Source organism: Phyllostomus hastatus, unplaced genomic scaffold (genome assembly GCF_019186645.2).
Source record: "Phyllostomus hastatus isolate PE091 unplaced genomic scaffold, TTU_PhHast_1.1 phas_scaffold_78, whole genome shotgun sequence".
In the NCBI taxonomy this organism is placed as follows: Eukaryota; Metazoa; Chordata; class Mammalia; order Chiroptera; family Phyllostomidae; genus Phyllostomus; species Phyllostomus hastatus.
In genome coordinates, this window is record NW_025334041.1 from 112,135,395 (window position 1) to 112,160,380 (window position 24,986).

Sequence of the window (24,986 nt, forward strand, 5' to 3'; positions counted from 1 at the left end):
CTGTGCCACTTGCGCCTTGTCGCGCGTCGGTGAAGCCGCTACCCGCTTGCCCCAGCTTTAGGCAAGTCTCTTTTAGGGACCCGCGGGAGAAAAAACACCTCCTCGTGGACTGGGAAAACCTGCTGCGTCGGCTGTTCGCGTGCCCACTGGCTCAGCCTGTAGCTTGGATGTCTCCAGTCTGCCAAATCCACTCTCCGGGTTTTGGCGACAGCTCCAAAGGGGAGCGAGGTGGAAACTGACCGAACACGACCCTCCTCCCCTAGCCCGGGATCCCAGTAGTCCGGGGACCCGCAGCCAAGCAAGGGCAGCACGGTCAGGTGGCGCTATTTCTCCTCTGCCCGCCCGCCACGCCGGAACCTCTGTGGGCTAGGTCGACTTGTTGGGACAAGGAGAGGTGGGCGCACGATTAGTGCAGGTGTCTGGGTTGCCAGCGGAGTCCCTTTGTCCTTGGTTACCGCTCCCCGGGATCCCTTTTTGAACTGAGCATTCGGAGACCTCTCTTTGTGAGGAGGGAGCTGAACGCAGCTTCTCGGAGGGAAGCCACATTCCCTAGAGGTGGCGCTGGGGAGGTAACAATGGGAGCCCATTGTCCTCCGTGAGCCCGCAGGCCCAGACTTCGGGGATCCTCGCCAGTCCGCCCGCCCAGAGGCGCGGCGCAGGTACTGATTTCGGGTGGGTTCGCTCGGCCTCCCGCGCTCTCCGCCCCGCCCCGCCCCGGTCCGCCCCTGGAGCAGCAGCCCCGCCCCGCCCCGCCCTTCGCAGGTTCAGTGCCGGAGTCCGGCCGACGCGCGCACAGTCTTGCTCGCACCTTCGCTCCCTGCGGCGTCTGCAGCCGGCAGTGCCGTGACGGGGTCCGACAGGCGGGCGATCCTGGAAACCAGCGACATCGGGCGCCTTCACGCTGTGTGGGAGAAGCTAAAGCTGTGAGGAGGCGCCGCGCCAGCCCACCAGCGGGTAACAGACTAGGACTGCGTGCGCCCTCGTAGGCGTTGCTGCCGGGCGCCGGGTCCTGGGGCAGCGGCTGCGATCCTTGGGGGCTGCTGGTGAGTTGCTGCTTGCCCACGGATCCTTCCTCATTGTTTGTCTGTGAGACCGTCGGATCGGCGTCCCTGGCCGCTTCCGGCGTGCGCGGGGTGCTGGGCTTGGAAACGCGCTGGGAGTGAGGATACTAGGGCATCACCTTCCAGCTGGTGTCCAAAGGACAAAAGGGGACATAAAGTACTCCGACAGGGGTCCGGGCGCCACGACCAGGGTGCAGACATCCACTATTGGGACCCACCACTTTTCAGGGTGGGGCTGCACGTTTACTGCATCCTTCGAGCTATTGACAGCCATTCGGGGAGCGTATTGCGTTTTTCCATCTGAGAACAAGCCGCACATGGCTGGCTGCCGCTCCCCTCCCATCGTGGACTCGCACCAGGGCCGCACACGGGTGCGCCGTGCAGATCTGCGGTGGAGTGCCCTTTCCTCACTTTTACGGTTAGGGGAGGAAGACTTGTGGCCGGAGCTCCAGCCTACAGATCTGGCAGTTGGTTAGTTTTTTATCTTTTTGTCGGTGGTTTCCGAATAGCTGAAGCGTTTTCAAGATTTCTTTTTCTTCTTGAAACTAAGTGCCTTGACACAGACAAGTATCAGACATGTAAGGAAGAATGGATCTGGCCACTCAGTTCTTCGTTTTTGAATTATTATACTCCATCCCCCTCTCGACTTTGGGGAGGCATGTGTTTCATCTTATAAATAGAAAGTAGCATATTTTTTTGGCAGGACCTCCTTTATACTGTACAGTCTAGGAGAGGTCAGTTTAAAAATAAATATGCACTTGAATGTTACATTACCGAGAGCCAGGCTATGGCTGGGACAAGCTGCGTGGACAGCAGCATCAAAGCCGGGAGCGCAGCTGTGTTGAAAGGAGTAAAAGCCCCAGAGTGCAGCCCAGGCTGACAGTCAAATAATTACATTTTGTTTAAAAAAAAAAAAGTGAGTGAATTAAAATGAGGGCGGGAATAGGAATGTCAGGAGGATATGGCAATCGGAATCGTTCAGCCCTGGTGTGTTTGGGGAGTCGCTGCTGATGTCTGCTGAGGGTGTAGAGGGTTCTGGGGAGGGCGGTGCTGGGTAGGGGGAGGGAACTGATGAATGTGTTAAGTAGACAAAGATTTCTCCTCCTCTCAGCCCCCAGTTTACTGACTTTAAAAACAAAAACAAAAATTAGGTGAGCAGCAGATGTCATTTGAATGGCAAAACCAGTTTTGTAGACTTACCTTCCTGAGGATGCCCCTAGGCACCAATTTAAAAGACTCCTGTAATGTTCTAATTTGGAAAAGATCTTTCATCTAGCTACTAGAAAGCACATTTTCTTTTCTGGACAGTTCATTGATACCACCTGTAGTTTGTATCAGCTCTTATTGGCATTAACAGTAAGCTATACAGGTATGTGTGTGACAGATTCTTTCCAGAGTGGATTTAAACACTCAGATGTAAGTTGGCACTTGTGAAATGTTTGGCACTGTCACGCGTGAAGTCATTGTAAAGACTGTGTAGGCAAGAAGGGGTTAAAAGTTCTTCATTAAGCTTCCCAAAGAATGTAGGTTTCCCCATAGGCCTCACTCATTGAATGAAGCACTCAGTACCAGCCTCTGGGCCCACCAATGGGAACTCTGGGAGAAGTTCTGAGTCCATGGCAGTTTCCGCTTTCCAGTAGTGTCATCGGCAAGAGGTTCGGATTACGAATTCCGTGATTAGAACCTGGTGCCACGGCTGTGGGAGCAGCTACAGACGTGCCATGAGATGAACTCCCCCTTCTCTCAAAATCCGAGCAGTGAAATTCTGTTTTGTGAAGACAGCTAGAATAATGAGTACTGCACATTTATGTTGTTGCCTTTTATTGTAAATGTAAATGCCATGCACGTCGAGTACGTACAAAGCCATAACATTTATTGCAGAGTGCTCACATGAGCTCACGTGTGCTCTCTGCGAGACAGCTCTCCCTTTAATGTGGTTTTATGTCCCGCATGTTCACAGAAGCTTCCCTGTTTCACTTCTAAAATCCGTGGTATTCAGCAGCATCGGGAATAACGTGGTTTTGATCCACGTTGCCCAAAGATTTTTAGCAGGACAAACAGTTTTTAAAGCTCCTCGGCCAGTAGTGGTAACATTTGTCCAGTAGGTGGACTACTGCTCATAACCCAGAAAACCTCCTGCAGATGTCCGCACTGTTCTGATTATTTTAATGATTCAAATTCTTGCTTTCAGTCTGATTTCATTTAGGCCTTGCCTAATTTCTTTCTAACAGGATACCTGTAGACCTGTTTATTCATTGGTTGAATCAGAACTTAAATCTATTTTTAAATGCTGTATGTTTGCCAGAGAACAAGTAGCATCATTTGAAACTAGGGGGTTCGGCCAGCCACAAAATCTCCTTTACTGAGCTCTGACACCCAAGATTTCTAATACATCACGCTGTTCATGACTTCGGGCGCTACTGGTCCTTCCCACGTGGACCTTGTCCTAAGCACCAAGCACTCTTCTTATCCTTTTATCCTGACTAACTCATTTATTTCTAACAATCCTGTGTGGGAAGAACTGCTAATATCTGCCTTTTACAGGTGTGGAAACTGAGGACAGAACCTGTCATATAACTTGCCCCCCAAGTACACAGTAAGGAACATACCTAAACACATATGCAGGATGGGGGCAAAGGTAGGTTTACAGTTGTTCAAATGGAAAAAAGTACAATTAATAAATAATAACACAAGAATAAACTGTTCCACATACTCAAACTGTAAACCTACTTTTGTCCCACCCTGTGTGCAGTTTAGCAACCCAATAGGCACAAATATGAGTGGCTAGTCCTGCATGAAAGTCAGCACCTCTTTGGGGTAAGGAGATGGGAAAACATCCCAAGGTTAAGAAATGTCTCTAAGACAGGCTGCCTGGACTCCCATCCTAGCACTGACACTTCATACGTGTGTGACTTGGGGCGAGTTACTTAACCTGTGTAACTCAGTTTAGCAATTATAAAATGGGGACACTAATATTACTCTGAGGACAGAATGAGTTAAAAATACAAGGCACTCAGAACAAGTACCTGGTCCAGAGCAGGCACAATAAAATGTCAATGCTTTTGTTGTTTTCCTAGGTGCTTAATACTGGCTCATTATCAATATTCATATGTACTCTTTGAGATAGATAGTATTGTTCTTATTTTCCAGCCAACAACACACGCTCAGGAAGGCTGAGTAACTTGGCCAAGGTCACACAGCTAAGGAAGAAGCAGAATCAGGTTTCTTTGAGCTTGTGCAAAATGCCACACCCCACAGGAAGGTCGGGGAAGCTTATGACATCTGACTCTTGCTGGAGGTTTTGGCCTCTGGCAAAGAACTCATTTCTTAGTACTCTGTATCTCACAATACCAGGCCCAAAGGAAGATGACAGTAATTTCCAGCATTGGGGAATGCCCTTAGAATGGTTTTATTGTTGAAGGTGGTTCAGTCCCATCGGGTGTGGCAGCAGTCTCCTGCACAGGGTCCAGCATCAAACTGCTGGAATTAACACAAGCAGTTAAATTTGTACCAAGGTGTTTCTCTAGGTGAAAATGTAGGACTCTGGAACACACACGAAAGTGCTGGCCCAGCCAAGAACAGGGCATTTCAGGGGCCAAGGATGGGGTGGGGCTTAGTACAGACTGTATCCTTGCTTCAGAGTTCTAGAAAGTCAGGGGTGGCAGGGTGCAGTGAGCAGTTTGGATGGCTACCTCCTTGAGCCTACTGACCACATCCACAGTGCATGGCTCTTCAGTCCCTGACTCTCAGGTGGCATTTTATGTATATGTCATAATGATGTTGCTTCAAAATGAGCTAAAGCAAGAGAATGAAAGCAAGAAGCAGGAGACCTGCTGAAACTGGGCAGGAAGATCTGCCCTTGGCAGGAGTCAGGCCTCATTGCTATACCCCAGGCCCCGCCAGATAAGCTTCTGGCAGGAGAGATAGTGAGGAGGCCTTTGAAACCTAGAGGGATGCTCTGGGTAACTTGTGGGGGACCTGCCTGGCCTCCCCTGCCTTTGATATTGTGGGTTTGTGATTGGCTGTGGGAGGCTGCTCAGGTGACTGTGTTCAGACTGAAGCTGGGGTTCTCAGAAGGGTGGCTTAAAGTAACCCAGTGCCTCAAAGCCAAGGGCAATAGCCTTAGAACCGTCTACCCTCCATTCAGACACCTCCCTTCCTTCTGCCTTCACCCTTTAAAGGCTACAAAATGAAATGGCATCCCACAAATGAGAATAAGTAAGTAGCCAAATAGTTCTGTCGCAGTAATCACATGTGTTTCTTTTCTTTAAAAAGAGAAAAAAAAAAAGCCTCCTTGGCCTCGATATACTTCTTCACTGCCAAGCTGTACCCATCTCTTGATGATGGACAGTACCTCTGGTGGAAAAGCAGTTTTTAAAATGAAACCATACAATTTTATAATACGAAGCATAATGTTGGTATTACTAGAAGTTCACTATTTCTGAGCAACCCAGCCAACTGAAGAATTTGAATGCTGATAAGTTCCAAGCTAATGTTTGCTTGATCCTTCATGCTTGCCCAAGTCTTGAATTAATAGCAGAATCATGAAATTGCAAACTGAAAAACACCCAGCTTTTTGGTGACTTGGGTTTTCCTTGTGTGTTTGAGAAAGTCATCACTAGCCTTCTAGCCCCTGGTTCTTTGTCAGATAACACACCTGCCATTGGCTAATACAGCACCACCTATCTGTGTGTGTGCCTGGAAACGTCAGAAAAGGATTCTTTGGGAAACCAGTTTGATTAAGGTCCCTATTGGCAGGACTTTTCAGAGCATTTAGCATGTGACTGTGTGCAGTGAATCTTCCCAGGAAGATAGTGTCCAGCCTCTCTCAAGTCCTTTTCCCCACGGAGCCCCTGGCAGGACTGGTCTGACAGGACACACTCTGGGAACCCTGGGCCACAGGCAGAAGCCACACACTGCAATCTGCCCACAGAGCAGGAGCCTCCCAAGGAATTTTAGAGAACCGCCAGGTGTGCAGGAACGAAGCCATAAGGACACACTAGAAGATGCCGGCAAATACCCCATCGTCTTGCTATTCCATAAAATTAATGCAGAGTTAAATAGAGACAGTCACACAGGGACTGGCCTGAGCTCTTACCCAAGTTGCAACTGACCTCTCAGGGCCGCTGTCGAATCTCCAGGATGAGGTATTTGGCCCCAGGTGATTTCAGATAATCTTTGGCTCTAGAATCCGGCGAGTCAGGATCAGTGGCACCTCTTCACCCAGCAGCCTTACTACTAATAATGTAAAACCCAGGGCTGAAAAAACAGACCAGCGCAGATCTCTGGCAGAGCAGCCTGAGCCCGCATGGAAGGCAGGGAACTTCAAAGTCAGGCCCCTGTTTAGACAGCTTACACAGTTGGGAATCCATCATGTTCTGGTGACAACTTGAAGGTCCTATTTGTAGACACATCATGCCCAAGATAGATCGCTGTGTGTTTAGTTGAAAAAGACCTGTTCTGTTCAAATCCATTATAATCACTTAGGCTACACACATTTTCAAACAAGCAAAGGCATTTTTGGTGAAATGTGGCTTTGCCATTTTGGAATATATTTGCTTTCTTTTCCTTTTTATTTATTTATTTTTAAAAAACTTCTTCTGCCAGGGGTCAGTTCAGACATATAACAGTGATTTTTAACACAGCTGGAGATGAGGCTCTAAACGCTTACCCTGCCAGCTAGGTCACCAGGCAAATCCCTGCCCTTCTCTGGGCTGGCTCTGGCCCCTCCTTGGTGAAGAAGTCTGGGGAGGAGGGTTAGGGATGCAGAGAAAGGTGATGGAGTTTCTCCTGGCTCTATATTGCTTTAATTCCATTACTGTTTCCTTGTACCAAAGGCATGTCTATAGTGTCTTGTACCTTCTCCTGTAACACTTACTGCATTTAAATGATTGTTTATTGATGCTGTGGCTGCCTAGTTAGACCACTGGCTCCCTGAGAGTAGGGACTAAACCTAGGTAATCTTGGCATCCATCTTTTTTATAGTAGGACTTCATGAAAAAGCGTACGATTGAGTCCTAGCCGTATTACTTGATTCTGCCTATGGCAATGGCTTCTCTTAACGTTGTCCAGCCAGAAACTGTTATCCTTACCCAGCTTTTTTAGTCCTATCGTAGTAAAGCTCTTCCTTGCCAGGCTACAAAACATTCCTATTCAAGGGGAGGCACCTCCAGTGGTTTGACACTCATGATAGTGATCATCTCAGGTTCTCTGAAAATCAAACCACCACCGGAACTTCCTTGAAGTGTTTGCCGGGCAGTTGCAACCTCCACAGCAGCTTTCTTGTACCCACCTGTGACTGTGGCGGCACGGTGCCACGTGTGCACTTAGAGCACAGACTGGGCAGCCCAGGTGCTGAAGAGAATAAGGGCCTAGTGCTTTCTCGTGCTTGCCTGGAATCCCCAGCCATGCCTGTAGGAGCCACTAATTTTTCTTTACTGGATATAAGCTCTGTAAGTGCATCACAGGTGTAGCCTCGATTCCTAGAATAGTATCTAGTGCTCAGTAGGCCCTCAGTAGATATATGGAATATGAGTGACTGGCTAGGGGCCGGATAAAGGCTCAGGGAAGGCTGCCTCCAAAGCCTGCCTCTCACTGAATGAAAGGATTTTGGTTGGATTTTGTCCACCTTCCTCATGAAGAAGCCCTGAAGCTGTGCGCTCACTGGAGGGGCCAGGCATTGCCTCGCCTGCCACCCGGGTGGAGTTCCACAGCCAAATATCTCAGGGGTGGCGGTGGCTTCGTTCCAATACTTGGAACCAGAACAGTTGGGGGATTTTCACACTATATTTAAAGTAATCAGTTTAGGTGTTCAGATCCCAATGTCTAAAAGAAATAAAGTTAGAAGTAGTACCCGCTTTGAACTTTCAGCCTGTCTTGTTCCTTATGCAGCTCTAGTTTCTTAGAGGAATTACTGATAATTGACCTTTCTCTGGATGGTAAGCTCAGTGCCCAATAGGACTTGATGTGCGTTGTCTCCCCCGAAGAAGACACTCACCATTACAGTCACTACGGATGAGGAAACGGGCTCCCAGAGAGTCCCTGGCAGGGCCCTTGACCCTTAATTTAGTACCAGGAAGGGTCCTCAGAGATGATGAAAAAGGATGGCAAAAAGGTATTTTGATTCTAAGAATAGTCTTAGCTTTATTAAAAAGTATCATATTTTTTTTTTGGTAAAATTCCCCAGAAGCTGATGTCTCTGCAAATGTAGAACCCTGACATTTCGTGATGGACAGACAGGTCCTTATTTCAGCCCCTCTGTCAGGCGGACATGACAAAACTGAGACCCTAAGAGTCTGAGAGAGAGAATGAGAATGAATGAATGGTTTTTCCTTCTTGGTCTAGTTCACATTTATTTATTTATTTATTTATTTATTTATGCCAAGGAAAACAAAGAAAATTTTAATCCCGATATATTAACAGGTACTAGCAGAATTCCTTAGGTTAAACAGGAGGGAGGGAATGGGTAGGGAGGTTGGCATTACTTCTCTAAGTCTTCTTGCCCTTCACCAGTGTCCCAGAGGTGCCTTCCTTGACCCCTTAAGGTTCCAGGAAACACAGTGTGAATAACCACTGTCCTAAAATACTTTGTAATATTAAGTTAAAAATAAATCTTAAGCACAAGTCTATAACGGTGTCTAATCTGTGTGTACATGTAGACACATGTAACATACCAGGCCATGCTACCTTAAATTAGGGACATGGAATAGAGGACATTTATCACCCTAACTCCTCTCGTAGGGCAGGATGCTTGCTTTCTTTCCCTCCTTCCCTTCACTATGGAATTTCTACACCAATCTCAGACTCAGTGGGAAAGCTTCCTGTGATGGGCCTCTCTTCCTTCAACCTGATTAACGCTGAACTCATATCTTCCCTCCCCCATGAACTTCAATCATATGCCCTTAAACTTTTCTTTATCTGACCAATAATGGTTAGTTGTAATTTTCCTAACTCAGAGAAGTCCCATTTGGTCTCAAGGCTGGAAGAATTGCTTCCTAAAGGAAGCTTGTACAGTATAGAAGTCAGCCTTGAGTTTTGTCAACAGAAGGAATTTCCCTCTGATCAAGCTGAAGGGTAGGAATCCCTTCCAATTGTGGAGATTGTTCACTGGGCAGACACAAAACCATTTTAGCCCCATCTATAAGCATTGTATTGATTGACAACACTTAAGGAAAAAACAGAAGTGGCTATTTTGTTGATTAGAATGGTTCCCCTTCTTCAGAACATCTACTGAAATACAGTATTTCAGTATAGTGTGTGCATGTAAGTATAGTATTTCAGTAGATGTTCTGGTTCTTCATTTGCGGTAAAGATAATGCTTTGTGTTTGCATAGCACTTGAATGGTATGAAGATTTTCACTCTCAGCTCTTAAAACGACCTGTGAAATAGGCAGGTTTGCGGTAATAATTATCTCCATTTACACGGGAGATAACGGACACCCCTATGTGTCTGGAGTTCTACAAGGATCCTACAGGGCTGGCCTAAGTTCTGGCCCAGTCCTTGCCTTCCTGAGGCCCAGCCAGTGTTGTTTGCCCAGGCAGTCAGTCATTCACGGGATAGGTGTTTTTCTTCAAGAACCTAACCTGTGCTAGTCAGACACTGATGTTGAAAACAACCCTTTCCATAGAATGTTCACTAGAGTTTCTTGAGTTTCCCTTGTACATCTTGTGCCAAGTAATCCAAGTTCCCTCTTAACTCACTTCCTTTTGAAAGGAGAGGTCAAGAGAGCAAGCTTGTTTCTCCAGGATCTCATTCCCTAAGAGTGACTTATATATGACTAGTGAGTCTGCATTCAGGGGAATGTATTGTGAAATTTTTCTTGCCTGTCTTTCGAAGACTGTATTTGCACATTGCAGTCATGGGTGGAGGTAATTTTTATTTCAAATCAACAAATATTCTTTGCCTTAATACAAAGATCTGTAAGAGCCTGTAGGATTACTGTGGTTTGCATTGATAGGCTATTAAAATCTTACTCTCACATGGATAGAGAAAGATTAAAGTGTCTTGCAGATGGAAAAATTAGAGAAAGCCTTTGCCACAAGAAGCTTCAACACCTTGTTAAATGACTAGTTAGTTTCATGTAGGAGTCATAGAAAGACTCCACCTGGCATTTCCAGGAGGGCAGGGTACGGCTGAAGAGGAAGAAATTCAAGGCAATCTCGTTCAAACTTGCTTGCTTGTTCATTCATTCAACAAACATTTATTCAGTGCCAACTGTGAATTAAGTGTCCCCTGAAGGAGGCAGTACAGTGGGGCAGACAAGTAGTGATTGCAGTGTGGTGTGAGAGTTGGGAGGTTTGAATTGTAAACACATTTGAGATGCCTTGGAAAAACTGGCCAGAGATAGACGGATCCAAATGGCTACAGTGAACCTCACCAGCTGTCTTCTCTCCTGGCTGTAAAGGGAGGAAAGTGCTAGATGGCCTGTTCTGATACCGAGTGGAGGATGAAGTGGGAAGGAGATGAAGTGGGAGGCTGGGAGGCTGGTGGGGAAGCAAATGCCTTTGTGCTGGAGAGCAACCCAGTGAGACCGAGGCAGTGGGATGGAGAAGGAGACACCACGACGGGGCTTGGCTTAAAAAACAAGGCAGAACCCGGAGTTGGTGATGACAACTGCATTTGGCTTTGGGCGGCCTCTGCCATGTACCAAGAGGAGGAGAGGACAGGAGGCATGTGCTAGGGCCCACCTACAGTAATGCGCAGACCCTTGTTCTAAGGGATGGGCAGAGGACAAACAAAAGGGCCTAATCAATAACCTTTGAGGGGCTCTTGTGTTCACGGCCCAAGCAGAGGCTGTGGGTAATTTTTATCAACGGGTCTTACGTATGGCACCTTTGCCTACTTAGTCTTACTGAGCTCACCACACACCTGGAGAAACCAGACATACTAGGACAAAAACAGAGGACAGGGAGAAACAGAAAAATACCAGCTCTACGGGAACCCTCAGGAAACCGGCAAGCCAGGCAGCACAGGGCCTGCGTTTCACAAGGTGAGTCAGAGAGTCCCTCGGGAAGGACGTGACTGGAGCCGTCTTGGCGGATGTTTTGATTAGGGGTCAGTGGTAAGAAGGCAGGAGGAAAGTCCATGTAAGGAACACGGGGTTCTGAGTTTTAGAAAGGCAGGAGGGAAGGGAAGTGTCCACAGGGAGGAAAGGGAGCCATTGTCCCCGGGAGAGCCCTGTGGTTTCACGCAGCCCCACGCACGTGCTTCCTCTGGGGAAAGAATGAACGGCACTGAGGCCCTTTTCTAAGAACAGGATGTTTGTTTTTCTCTTTGAGACTCAGGGGGCTTTCATTACTTCAAAATTTTAATCTCTTGGCTTTTCTTTTCTGTAAAGTGAAATTCCTTTTGAGATTCTTTTTGACAAGAGCGGAAATATTGAAGAGCTTTCCCGAGTTAGAGTTGGAGGAGCTGGTGTCTGGGACCATTTTCCTCATTCTCGGTTCCTGTCAAGGTCATTGTTTCACCTCTGCCTCTCATTACTGTTGAGACCGTGGCGTATTATTTCCTCTTGGTGCTGTCGGCCTTCTAGCCAGGTGGTCTGGAATGGCCATTCCATTCTCAGCCAACTTCCATGGCAGCCCTCACGTCACCCAGTCAGCAGCAGCTACGAGCACAGACCGGAGTCCAGCCGTGGCTGAAATCCCAGCTTCTCCACCTTTGGGCTGACTGACCTAAGACTCACCATGGTTTCGGACCATAAGACGCACCTAGGTTTTAGAGGAAAATAGGGAAAAAATTGTTTGAAGCAAAAAAATTTAATAACATAAATAACGTAACATTTCACCAATGTATATGTAAACAGAACTCAACAGCAGCATTAACAACCATTATTCCTGCCAAATTTGGGGGAGAAAACACACGTCTTAGAGTCTGAAAAATACGGTAATCTAAGACCGCTTCCTAAGAGGTGTGTTCTGATACTCACTGCCTGGCCCACGGCAAGCAGTGAGGTGTTAGCCATTACTATTCACAACTGTAAATTCCTTAGAGAATCAGGCATTTCAAATTTGCCACTTTCTAGCGGAGGCCCAGTGGACTTGGACTTGGAGTTGGTATCTGGGGGCAAACCAGCTCATCTGTCATGGCAGAAGGTCGAGCAGGGGTTAGGGATTCAAACACATCTTATGTTCACCGTGCGCCACGGGTGTGTGAGGCAAAAAGACAGATAAGACCCCGTTCATGTTCACAGAAGACCTCTCAGCCTGATCTGAGGGAACATTCACTCATTCGGTGGAGAAATATTTATGTACAGATGGCCCAGGGGGGAGCCTGCCTCGGAGGTGGACTGAGAGTGGAACGGCCACCACCAGTTTCCAAACATTCCCTGTGGCTGGTGTGAGGTGGAGAAGCCAGGTTTCCGCCCATCAAACAAACCTGGATGATCCTGGCAAGATGGGAGCATAGTGTGGAAATCTGTCTCTTCTCCCCACCAGGGAAGCCTAGCTTTGAGGATATGCTATAAAGGAAAGGATGAGGAACTTCACGTTCTGTGGTGGCCTGGGCCACGTGACCATAGCCTGAGTTTCTGGACACCTGTCAAACCTGTTATTTCAGATCATTCCATGTTGCTGGAGCTGGAGTTTCCAGGGAATAATTGCTGACTTATATTTTATTTTATTGTATTGTATTTTTTTTGTGAGCAACGAGCAACTTTATGAGTTACTGTCTTTTGAGCAGAGTTTAGAAGGAATATCCTGGCTGAAAATTGCTGAAAACTTCAGGTTCCCTTCCTCAGTTGATACAGTCCTTGGAGCTTCACAAAGAAAGTGAGGTCTATTGGTTATGAAAGTGTGGGGGCAGTTCACAGTCATGGCCTTATTTGATTCATAGCCGCCCAACTAGAGTGCCTGCCTCGCTCCTTCTGACAGAGTCCACGCCAAGCTTGCCCTGATGAATGAGCCAGGCCTTCTGAGAGAACCTGTCCCCCTGCCAGGGATCAGCATCCACTCTGAGTCCTTCCCCAATAACTCACTTCAATGGGAGGAAGGACGTAAGGGCCTCTCTGTGAAAGTCCAGACTTGGTGTTTTGTGAGGTGGACGTTCTGTCTTCCCATTTTGCTTCTAAAAAGTCCTTCAAATAGTACAGTCAGATCCTATAAATGCAAAGAATGTTTGCAGATTAGCAGCGAGTCTCCCATATGGTATTTGTGGGTTTCTATATAATCAGGGCTGTGAAAGAAAAACAAATGCAAGCTGTAGCTGAATCATACATGAGAAGCCTATGTATACATAATTGAAGGTGAGATATATCATAGACTTTCAGAATGGGTCTATAAAATATAGTCTCTCCGGTCAGGCTGCAAGTTCATTTGCATGGCAGTTAGGCAGCTGGGACCTGAGCGAAGGGAGTTTTGCTGTCTTAGGGCATATAGTTCTGTCTTCAGTTGAGATGACAGGATGAGAATCTAAAAATAGAAAAGGCATCTTCTTATCTTCTCATGGGTGGAGTAAAACAGACTGAAAATATGGAAAGCATCTTCAGGATGCTGTTCACTGGATGGATGTTCTCTAGTTACATTTATTTCTGTCTTAGATTTTCATGGAAGTTCAGTGTTGAGTTTCTAATGCTATGATTTTTGTTTCTTGAATTTTGAAGTTCTTTGGATGACTCGGAGAAGCCCTGCCACAGAGGTTTGCCAAGGGTTGACATGAGCTCCCTTATTGTGGTGATATTTTACTGTTTCTGATACTGAAGGTTAGCTGGTTATCTTTGTATTAGGGAAAACCAGCTCTATCTCCAAATGCTCAGACTTTCCCTAGAAGAGGGTGAATGTGCCACAAGGGCATTTTTATAGGTGAATGTGCCACAAGGAAATAAGCAGTGATAGTGTTCCTTTATCTGGTACTTACATAGCAGAATGAACAGGTATGTAAATATCACCCATGGTCAACCATCGGGTGGACTCAGAGAGTCAAGGCTGCTGCCTCCTGTGAGACCCTTGTCCCCATTCATGTCCCCTCCCCATGGCAAACCATTCCATTGTTCCAGAAACCTGGGCTTTCTTCTGGAGAAGCCAAAGTCTGCTTCCCTGTGGCTTCTGCTCTGTAATGCTAAGGCCTTTTCTATTATAGTGAAGTGAATCTTTCAGATCCCAGAAGCTTTCTGTCCCCTCCATATCTCGGTTTTCTTGAAGCTGCTATATTCCTTCATCTGTTTCTCATGTGTCACAACCAAGTTCTTTTGCTTCTGCTGAGACCCCTCAGAACACATCATGCAGGTAGTCTTTGTTCCTTCCAAAGTGAGGTGCCTGGGGTCACATGCAGTTTTCCGGGGCTTATCACAGTGGAATTATCTTCTCGTTTGCAGCAGAGAGAAATACTCCAAAGATGCTTGGGGGTGGGTAGGTGGTGGAAGGTTCTTGGCCGCCTTGTCGTCCTTCCCAGGGACTGTTGGGAGAATAACTTCGAATTTTCGCTTGGGGCCCAGGTGGTGCAGTGATGCTGTGTCCTGGTGCTGGGAAGGAGGGCACAGTGCACAGCGCCGACACCATGAAGAGGGATCAGAAGCTAGGATGTCCTTGAAGGATGTGACCACTAAACAAGAAAGGGGAAGTCCGGTGCAGGCTCACTTCCCGCAAGCAGAAGAAAGGCAAAGGCCTATAGGTCCCTCAGGATGATTATACCCCCTCCCTCCACCTGCCCTGTTTTTAACTCGTGTGTTTTAAATTAACATTGCAACCTATTTTGCAGGATGCAAAACATTTTTCATCCTCTCGCCCTACTAAGAATGATCTAAAAACAAATAGTAGACAAACCAAACATTCCTTTCTTAAAATAAATGGAATATTTAAGAAAACCTCAATCTCTTTGCTTTTTTTTTTTAAGATCCCCGTGATTTGCCAATACAGTCAGCTCTTAAGTAATTGAGGAACTGATGTTTTTGGTGTGTCACTTTGTCAATATCCCCTTGTTTTCCCCGCCTCCTGGCCACTGCCCTGCTTTCATCTTTTCAGTGACACCCTGTTTACCAAAAACATGACAAAGAAATGAAACGAAGGGCCACTTCTGTTTTTTCCTTCATTGAATTATTACTGCTGAGGTGGTTTCTCTAATGAATGCTGTAACTAAGGCTTAAATCAGTCACCAGTAAGAAACTGGAATTGGCCAGCCTAGGGCAGGAATGACCGTGGGCCCTGTGTCTTTCTTATCAAAACTGGCTTTAACTTCCTCTCCAGTCCCTTTGTGTCTTGGAAACCTTGGATTTCTCACAAATTCCTGTAAGCGGGAGTCTGCACTTGCAGCTGGACTTCCATGCCTGCACATCTGCTGGACAATCTCTGACCTTGAAAGAAGGCGACAAGCCTTTGACTGGGGAATCGAACCCTTTTGTTGGGGAGTCTGTTCTCTCCAGTGCCAGGAACTGGGACCTTTGTTTTCCGAGGCATCTAATTTCCCAGATGAATATTATCTTGAGTGTCATCTAAGGGGGAGAAAGAGGAACAAACAGTTAACCAAGAACTCTGAGAAAGGGATTAACGATTGTGGAGAGTTCAGATTTCAAGGTCAAGGAGGGGGCTGTTGAGGAAAGGCTACACAATGGAAGATTCTTTCCATTTCTTCTTTCTTTCCCAGCCTTTTCCTTTTCCCCTCCCTCCTTCCCTTTCTTGCTCACTCCCTCCCCCCTTCTTTCCTTTATTTTTTTTTTTTAATTTCAATTTGAGGAAGGTAGTAGGAGTAGAGGAATTATGGCAATGAAAGAATGCTGGAGAACAGGAGAGTCCGGAGTGTGGGCGGGCCACACCCTAGGATGGCTCAGTACCTGATGGCTACTGATGGGGTCAAGTCCACGTGAAACACAAAGGCTAGAGATTCTCTATTTGGCCTATGAAATACCCACGAGGGCTTGCTCATGAGCTTTTGCTCTAACTATTCACTTCTGTCCTGTAACCCCTTCGAATTTAGTTCTCCCTTTTCTCCCTCCACCACCATGACAAAAATGTCCTTCCTTAGGGGCAAAGAGCCAAGGCTTGGAATGTCCTCCTGACTCAGGCTGTCCCACTCTGATTCATCCCTTACGCCATCTACTTCCACAGTGGTCACCCACCAGCCACCTGGAGCCCAAGTCTCCTTTTCCAAAAATATCAAGGAGGGACAGGATTTTGTGTTGCAGTATTTAGGACCATTCCACCATAAAATGTTGCCTATTTGTGTCACTGGCCACCTTCCAAACAATGAGCTGTGTGCCCAAGCCCCAGGGCCTCTGGCTGCCTGCGCTTTCCCCCACGTGGACACCCTGTGGTGGCCATTCCTCCAGTGTCCTTCTGTTAGTAACTTCTGGGTTCAATAGGCTTTTCTGGGCCAGTGTATAACATTGGCTCTGCAAGAAAGTGCAATCTGAGCCTTAAGCAACCCATTCCTTTATCTTTTTTTTTTTAAGTAAGTAATTCACTGGAAAGTAACTAATCCACTGGAAAATCCAAAAACATAAGTGGCTACACAGTGACAAGTTTCTCTCTCACCCTCACCCCCTCTGTCCACTTCCTGCCCTGGGGGCCATCACGTTACTCGTGTGCTTCCAAAGGTGCTTCACAAATGTGTGAACACACTTGTGCACCTACCTTTTCTCCCTTTAAGATATATATCCTTGAAGGTCTTTCTATGTCAGCATAGAAGGATCTGTTTCATCAGTTTTTAGACCTGTGTAATATTCTTTTGTATGGATTCACCTTAGTTTATATATATCAGTAGACAGGTTCTTTCCAGCTCTGGGCTGTTATAAACTGTGCTGGACTGATAACTTTGTACATATATGATTTCCCAAATACGTATGTTGAATAAATCTCCATAAATGCCCACAGGTGGAATTCCAGGGCCCAAGGCATGAGCCTTGCAGTTTTGGTAGGTATTGCTCAACAGCCTTCCACGGAGGTTAGACCTGTTTGAGCGTATGCCATCACTGGGTGCAAGGCCTGCTCCACACCCTCATCACCCAGTGTCTTACCACACACTTGTGTCTTAAACAGCTTTGAAGTGCATCCCCTTCATACTTTGTGAGCCGGCTGAATTCCCAGGGAGTGTGCTCATTAAGTGTCAAGACTTCACATTCTAGAGCCTGGCCATTTGGCTTAGCGTCTGGTTGCCACATGGCCTTGGCACAGTGACTCAATGTCTGCACCTCAGCGCATCAGCTGTAAAATGGGGGTGTGAACAGTGGCGGCCTCGTGAGTTCTTGTGAGTTAGTACATGTCAAAGGTTGGGGCAGTGCCCACTACATAAACATTTACTGTGGTACTCGATGTCGGTGACTCCCAGGGGACACACACATACCCCCTCCAGGCCCTCCCACTTTGTTACCCGTGAAGAAACGGCTCCTTGGCAGGGAAGATACCGAGAGAGCAGTCAGCTTGGAAGGAAGCAGGCATGCAGGTCCGCTGCCTGATAAGCGAGGGAGCCCAGAGTATTTAGGATGGAGGGGCGGAAGCAGTCAGCGTAAGATATCATTGGATTGTCTCTCCCGGGATCAAGCCCGATTGGCCCTGAGCTGGAGGAGAAAGATAACAGATAAGATCGAGGGGTTAGGGTCGCAGGTCTCAGCTATTTCCCCTGTGTCACATCAAAAACATCCACTCTTCTAAACTTGCAGAGCTGACATTTTTGCCCCGGTTCCCTCTTTAAAAAGCATCCAATGTGTTTTGGGAACTCAGCACTGGCACAGAGCAGAAGGTTCAATACAAATTACTGTTTCCAAAATCTAGAAGCCTATGTCCCTATTATGCAGTAAACACTATGTAAATATTTGTAGAAAGAAAAGAAAATGCTTTTTAAGATTTGTTCTTTCCTCTCTCACTCTCCAGAATCTCATTGCCAGCAGCTTATTGAGCCTATGCTTACTAACCTTTTCCCTACTTTTTTCCTCTATATTTTGTCACATCCTTGCCACCTTTGGTTTCATGCCACTGACCTAAATCCCAGCTTCTACCAGGCTGAGCAAGCCAGTGCCCGTGGCCAGGCAGGGACAGCGGACTGGGTGTTCCTCCTGGAACATTCTCACTCCAGCGGGCATTTTCTCTCCCCCTTCTTTCCTTCCCTCCCCTGTGTCCCTAGTCCCCTGCCATTCAAGTAACCGGTGAATGTGAGTGATCCTCAGAGAGGCAGAGAACTGCATCCTGGCTGCTGCGACGTTACAGCCTTTCATTTGTCTACATAATGGGACAGGGCCTGCCTCAGTTTCTGGCCTTGCATAACCCTGGCCAGCACCAGCTGACCACAGGCAGCCAGCCCTTGCATGCCCTTGAGTGGGGGTGGACACACTATATCTTTCCATGGAAGCTAGCCTCTCGGCTGTATGTGGGAGGACACTCCAGTGGGCAGCTGTCTCTCAGGGCTGCTCCCAACTTCCACAGGAGGCTCCCCAGCTGCTCCTACAGGCAGCTGTGGCGCTGGGCCCGGCTGGCAGAAGGCAATGCCACCCACCCCCAGGTGGCAGGGACCCTAGGCTGTGGTGCACTTACAGGGGAAGGAACTTCAGAGGTGGAAGCAGGAAGACCCAGTGTTTAAACTTTTATTGCTGGGAGACCCACATGAGAGTTACAACTATGAGAGAGAATGTCTTCCTAGGACTGAGTTCCCCGTCTTCTCTCTCAGTATCAAGTGTCTCCTCTTTGAATAACAGTCTCCATGCATCTCTAACCTGAATTGGGCAAGTAGACCCCCAGGCCTGTCCATGTGGCCACAACACAGCACTTCAGGGAGGCCAAGCCAGTGTCTTAGTTGGGAGTAGAGAGAAATGGAGAGATGGTGGCTGAAGGGCTGTTGGGCAGTTTTGAGTCAGCCCACTGTGGGTGCAGAGCCTCTCCTGCTGGCCTTGGCCTCCTCCCTGTGCCGGCAGCCTGTGGGGACGTGTCTCTCCAGTTCAGCAGTCTGTGCTCTCTCAGGCCTGGGTGTAAGTGGCTTCCCCAGCTGAGCCATTTGTCACCTTGCCCATGGGTGCTGGGGCACGGTTCTCGCCACCTGCTACAGGGAAATGAATTTAAAACTCATGCTGAAAGGAAAGAGTAATGGGCTGACATAAGCCAGCCTCCAGCTGCTACAAAGCAAGTGTGGCTCTCCAAGCCACTGTCTAACCCACCCTGAGGAGCATTTCTTTATTTACTTGCTTTGCGGCCAGGGATGGGTCACGGCAGAGCCATTGCAGGAATTCCTGCAGCGGGACAGAGTGTAGCTGTTCCTTGTCAGCTGATGTGTCCAGAGAGTCGGAGAGTTCTTTTCAAGGATGGAGATTTCTCATCTGTAAAACGAGAGCCCCCAAACCTTGTTGTAGCTCATCACCTCTAATCTCGTCATGCAGCCTGGGCAGGGAGGCTGGGTTAGTTGTCAGACTGCCATCAGTGCCGTGGCTTACAGCACTGCCCATTTAATGCCTCCCAGTTTCTGCAGGTCGGGAGTGTGAGCAGGGCCTTAGCTCGCTGGTCTCCTCAGGCTGTGAACTGTTGGGGAGAGATCCAGCCCCGGGTTCCCTTAGGTGATCGGCAGAATTCATCCCCACAGGCCATCTCTCAGCACAGTTCAAACCAATAAAGGGAGTCCCCCCTACCTCCCTCCCCAGTTCACTGAGATAGGATCTTTTATCATGGAACCTGGTGGAGGTGTGGCGTCCCATCCCCTTTGCCACGTGCTGTTGGCTAGAAGCAAATCACCGGTTCCGCCCACAGAGGCTTTAACACCCCGGGGGGGCAGGGGGCAGATCACGGGTTCCCCGGGAGTTCTCCCTGCCACAGGGGGAGGATACAAACTCATCAGTCAATGTTTCAAGAGGATTTCCAAGTGAAGACCCAGCCTGTTCTGTATGATCACACTGTTTTCTTTGACAAGAAGCACCTTGTTCTTTTTCTTCCATCTCAGAAGGTCTCCAAACCCTGACACCCTGGACCACACAGTTCTTTCTGCCACAGCACGTTCTCAGCTCCTGCTCCTTCCTTTATCGGCTGACTGTTACTGAGAAAGAGTGGGGTTTTTTTTATTGTTATCTTTTTATTTTGAATCTTAGAATTTTCTCATCTGTAAGACTGCATTTCATTAAGATTTTGTTGGATACTAGCATATAATATAGTCACTGGCACTTAGTAAGTATTTCTAGGCCCTTTCCTTATAGGACTAATCATTTTATTGCACTAACTTTATTTATCTACAAAACTCAACAACATGATATTGGTCTTGCTAGTGTGAATGCCAAAACAAAAGAGAAAATATATTTTAAGACAAATTTAGTTGTGTGTAAGGAGCCGAGATCACTCTGGTCATGTGCTGTCAGAGCTCTTTTAGTAAAGGGAAAGGACTAAAATCTTAGGCATGCCTAGAAAATACTGCCCATGGCCATGTTTAAAAAGCACTGATGACATAGGTTCGGTGCTCTTCAATCTCTTTCTCCTTTTCTTTTTTCTCTTTTTTCCCTGAAGTAAGACTAAGCTTCGCAGGCTCTCGTTACGATTTACGTTTTTATCCTGCTTCATGGAGGGAAATGATGCCACAAAGCTTGGCTTTAGGTGGGAACCGGCCCTGCCCAGGGGAGCCTTGAAGGGTCAGGCGATTCTAACCTGCCTTGGTTCCTTTTCCAGGTTTCTCCAGGTCGTGGCAGGGGCTGGCTGCAGTCACCGGCTCCTCTGAAAGCCCCACTTGGCGGTAACTTCAGGAGGGCTCTCCCCGTCATCCTTCACCTGCCTCCACGGCCACTTGTGAGGCTACTTGAGGAAAATGATGTGACAGCCCCTCTCGGAAAGGAGCATCGGGAACGCAGAGCCTCTGTGAAGGAAGTGGCCCCGTTCCCCTCTTGCAGAAGTGACATTCTCAAATTCCAAAATGCCAGCCAAGACCCCAATTTACCTGAAAGCTGCCAATAACAAGAAAGGAAAGAAATTTAAACTGAGGGACATTCTGTCTCCTGATATGATCAGTCCTCCCCTCGGAGACTTTCGCCACACCATTCACATCGGCAAAGAGGGCCAGCACGACGTCTTTGGAGATATTTCCTTTCTCCAAGGAAACTACGAGCTTTTACCTGGAAACCAGGAGAAAGCTCAGCTGGGCCAGTTCCCGGGGCATAACGAGTTCTTCCGGGCCAACAGCACCTCCGACTCTGTGTTCACAGAGACGCCCTCCCCTGTGCTCAAAAACGCCATCTCCCTCCCAACCATCGGGGGGTCCCAAGCACTCATGTTGCCCTTATTGTCGCCCGTGACATTTAATTCCAAACAGGAGTCCTTCGGGCCGGCCAAGCTGCCCAGGCTTAGTTGTGAGCCTGTCATGGAGGAAAAGGCTCCTGAGAAAAGCAGAATGCTGGAGAACGGGACCGTCCACCGGGGAGACGTCTCCTGGGGCTCCAGCGGGTCCGCGTCGCAGTCCAGCCAGGGCAGGGACAGCCACTCGTCCAGCCTCTCCGAACAGTACCCCGACTGGCCAGCTGAGGACATGTTCGACCACCCCACCCCGTGCGAGCTCGTCAAGGAAAAGACTAAATCAGAGGAGTCCCTCTCTGATCTCACGGGCTCCCTCCTCTCCCTGCAGCTGGATCTCGGGCCCTCATTCTTGGATGAGGTGCTGAATGTCATGGATAAAAATAAGTAACAGGACACCTCCAGCAATCTCTGAGGAATAAAAGGTCTCAAACAAACAAACAAACAAACAAATAAAACACTCAACAACAATGAACCATGGTCGAAGAGAAGAGCTTCGCTGCGGCTATTTGCAGTTATGTGATGGGTTTTCTAAAGTAATGTTCCTACAAAGTATTTTTTTACCTTCTATACCCTATTTGCAAAAACAGTTAAAGGAAAAAAAGGACCTGGCAAAAAGAGGAAGTGAGTCGGTCAGAACTCGTTTTCAGCAGGCCTGGCTGATGCTCAGCTCACGTCTTTTGTTTGTAGACACGGAGGAACCTGGCCGGCTGGGATGGGCACTGGCTACGAGGGGCTGCCAAGTCGCAGCGAGGAACTTGACAATACTCTGGCATTTTCTGAGCAAGAGGAAGTCAAAATTAATTTAACACCTACGCCTTTTTTCTAGACTCTTTTCTATATTATGTCGTTTGGGCTCACCATAGCAGATTCTTCAGTGTTAAAACTTTTCTCTGCTTTCACACTTGAACAACTTTATGGGCTTGGGGGATTTTTCTTGTAGCTCTTATATATCTCTATATAATATGTTGACTTTGTGGAATTTTTTGACTGTCGGCGACATGTTGGTAAGACACAAGCAAAGTGTTACTGTAACTAAGTTATTTTTAAAGTTAAAATATATTTTTATGTGCCTTTGGCTTTTTATTGCAGAGTCTACATTTTATAGATACTACAGCAAATGTCGTCATTTGACTTGATTCCATATGGTTCCATTGTAAGCTGCACGTGTGTATGTTTGGAAAAGTGTATTCATACTTTAGCTTTATTTTCTTTTTTCTTCACCTGTTAAACTTTTCATAGCAGCCACCAATGGATCGTCAAGTGTAAAGGCGCAGGTTACTCATGACGCTTCTGCAGAGACTGTGGGCCACACCACGTAATGTTCTTTGGAAATATGGGTATTTTCGTGCAGTACATACTTGCATTTCATAGGTACTTCATACAACACAATAAAGAGTAAATGTTAAAACGAACTTGCATGGTTATAGTAATAAAAACAAAATAATAATATTTTCCTTTATGTAGTCCAGAGCTAGAAAAAAATTGCTTCTCTACCATGTACGTGAGTCTTTCAAATAAGGTAAGAGGTGATTTCCATCCACTCTCAAAAACAAACATGTGAGATTAGAATTTTCTTTTTTGAAGTCAACACTGATGCCAACCAGCGTTTCAAAGCTCATTTCTGTGACTCTCCTCCCTTTAACACACTCTATGGAAAACTCTCACAGGGCCAATCCCATCCCTGCGGGACAGGTGCTTCCTCCATGGGCAGGCGCTATGTAGACATGATTAAGAGGCTAAAGGAGGGCAACAGAGAGCGCCTGCCCCCCAAGCAGCCAGAGATTCCCTGAGAGTGTCAGTTAAGGAAACAGGAAGAGGAAATGCACACACACATTCCCATCACCTTGTTAACCACCCCTCTCCCCTCGAAGACAAAAACTTGCACACAATAACTTTCATTTATCCTTAAAACATAGCCCTGAAATGACTTCCTCTCCCAAATACCTCAATGATTCCCTCAGCAGGTTTGAAGTTGTAATTGTTCATTTGCAGTAACCTTTGAACCGCGAGTGAACGGAAGTCAGGACGACTACATAGAAGAGGAAACCAGTTCCTTCAGAGCACTGAGTGCCTGCCTTCATTTCCTGGTGGTATTTCTATCCCACAATTTCCCAGTGCTCTTTTTCTGTCGAGCACACCCCCCTCACAGCTTACAAACAGACTTCCCAGCCACTTCTAAATCTGGTGAATAAGAAGACTCTGGTGTATCTCATTTTTTGCCAGACTCTTTCAACATGTCCCCCATCTTAATTATATTCATTCTCTCATTTAACTTTTCATTTGCAGCATGACCTCAAGGAAAAGATTGAACTCTTGGGTGAAATGATGAGAAATATCTGCCTTTTCTCTGCTCCCTCTGTGACATGTGGAGAACAGTTCTGCCAGGGTTGGGTTTGCTCAATAGAATTCGGGTGATAATGCATCCTCGCAGGTTCTTAGCCATTAAGTAGGGCTCCCCTGAGCCCTTTCACACAAAAAGTCTGCACCATAAGGTTAGGTAGAGTTGAGATGGCAACAAACATGCCCCTATTACAGAGGACACAAAGCCACATCCAGCTTACGCGTGATTTTGTTGAGTCTGTTCTGTGGCATCCCTTCTAATACCTGGCCCCTCTTCTGGGGAGCAGGTGCAGAGCTGGCTGGTGGTGGCTTTCTCCTGCAAAAAGGCACTTTTGACTGGCACCTGCTGAGAGCTGAATTGGTGCTCTCAGCCTGTGATCACTCTACTTTTAACAATTTATCAAGATGCACTTTATCTGCAAACTCGGAATGGCAAGCCACCTGTGACCCATGCAATCTGTGAGAGTAGAGACTTTGCATTGTAGCTGGCAGGGTTCTTGTGGGTGGCTATCCCTGGGCAGACTTAAAGGACAAAGGACAAAATATTTCTGCCTGAAACTATCTGCTTAAAAAGATTAAACATCAGAGTACTTCACAGGTATAATGTCACTGATTATCACATTTCAGTGAATCAAAGTCACTGTCAACAACAAAACCTGATGTGATTGAGCCAGAAAGAACCCAGGGCTCCAGAAACAGTCTATTCCTTTTTTATGTTTCTGAAATGTACCATCTTCTCCTCAAGTCTTTCCACAAAACATTTGAAATCATGGACTGGCGGAAATCCATGAGTCTGTGAATTAACTTGAAAGAGACAAAATAACATGACATATTAGATGATGGTTCTGATCCTCCTAATATGGAACCTGGAGAGAATCAGTTTTACTGGGAAATAAACAATAGAGTGAATAAACATGATCGTTTTACACTAATAAGAGTTCCTCCTTTGGAAATTATGTTACCAGCCTGGTCCCAAATTTAATAGTTCCAATAAATTCTCAGACTTTAGAATTAGCCCACCAGACTAATACAAATGAATGACTGTTATTTTGTTCTAAGTCAATAAGCTGTAGAAACAGGGTTACTGGCTGCTGCCCTGTGTGTCTTCCTATACTTTCGGGTCAGATCCAGCAAAAGATGAAATTTTCAGATGCCTAATGATAAGCTCCCATTGACTCAGATGGGTAGACTTCTGTTTGGTTGTACAGGACTCAAGAATGTCACAGTACTCAAAACTATATTCACCCTAACTGATCAGTCTGGCTAAGCAATACATTTGTTGTCCAAGGTAGAGGATGGTCTCCCCAGCAGATTTTTTTTTTTTTGCATGTTTGTTTCATCTGACAATACCTGGAATGCCATGCTTTAGTCCGATGGCACAGCATTTCATCCAACCAGCCTTCCATCTCA

General features: G+C 46.9%; 1 protein-coding gene across 1 annotated transcript; it reads left to right on the forward strand.

Moving 5' to 3' along the window:
- The first annotated feature begins 767 nt into the window (after window positions 1-767).
- CDC42EP3 (CDC42 effector protein 3) lies at window positions 768-22,648 on the forward strand. Its single transcript, XM_045827723.1, has 2 exons — window positions 768-1,043; window positions 20,619-22,648. The coding sequence occupies exon 2, from the start codon at window positions 20,860-20,862 to the stop codon at window positions 21,622-21,624; it is 765 nt and encodes a 254-aa protein (XP_045683679.1). The 5' UTR covers window positions 768-1,043; window positions 20,619-20,859; the 3' UTR covers window positions 21,625-22,648.
- Window positions 22,649-24,986: the final 2,338 nt, after the last annotated feature.

Coding starts and splice junctions, on each gene's coding strand:
- CDC42EP3 (XM_045827723.1), top strand. CDS start 20,860: ATGCCAGCCAAGACCCCAATTTACCTGAAAGCTGCCAATAACAAGAAA.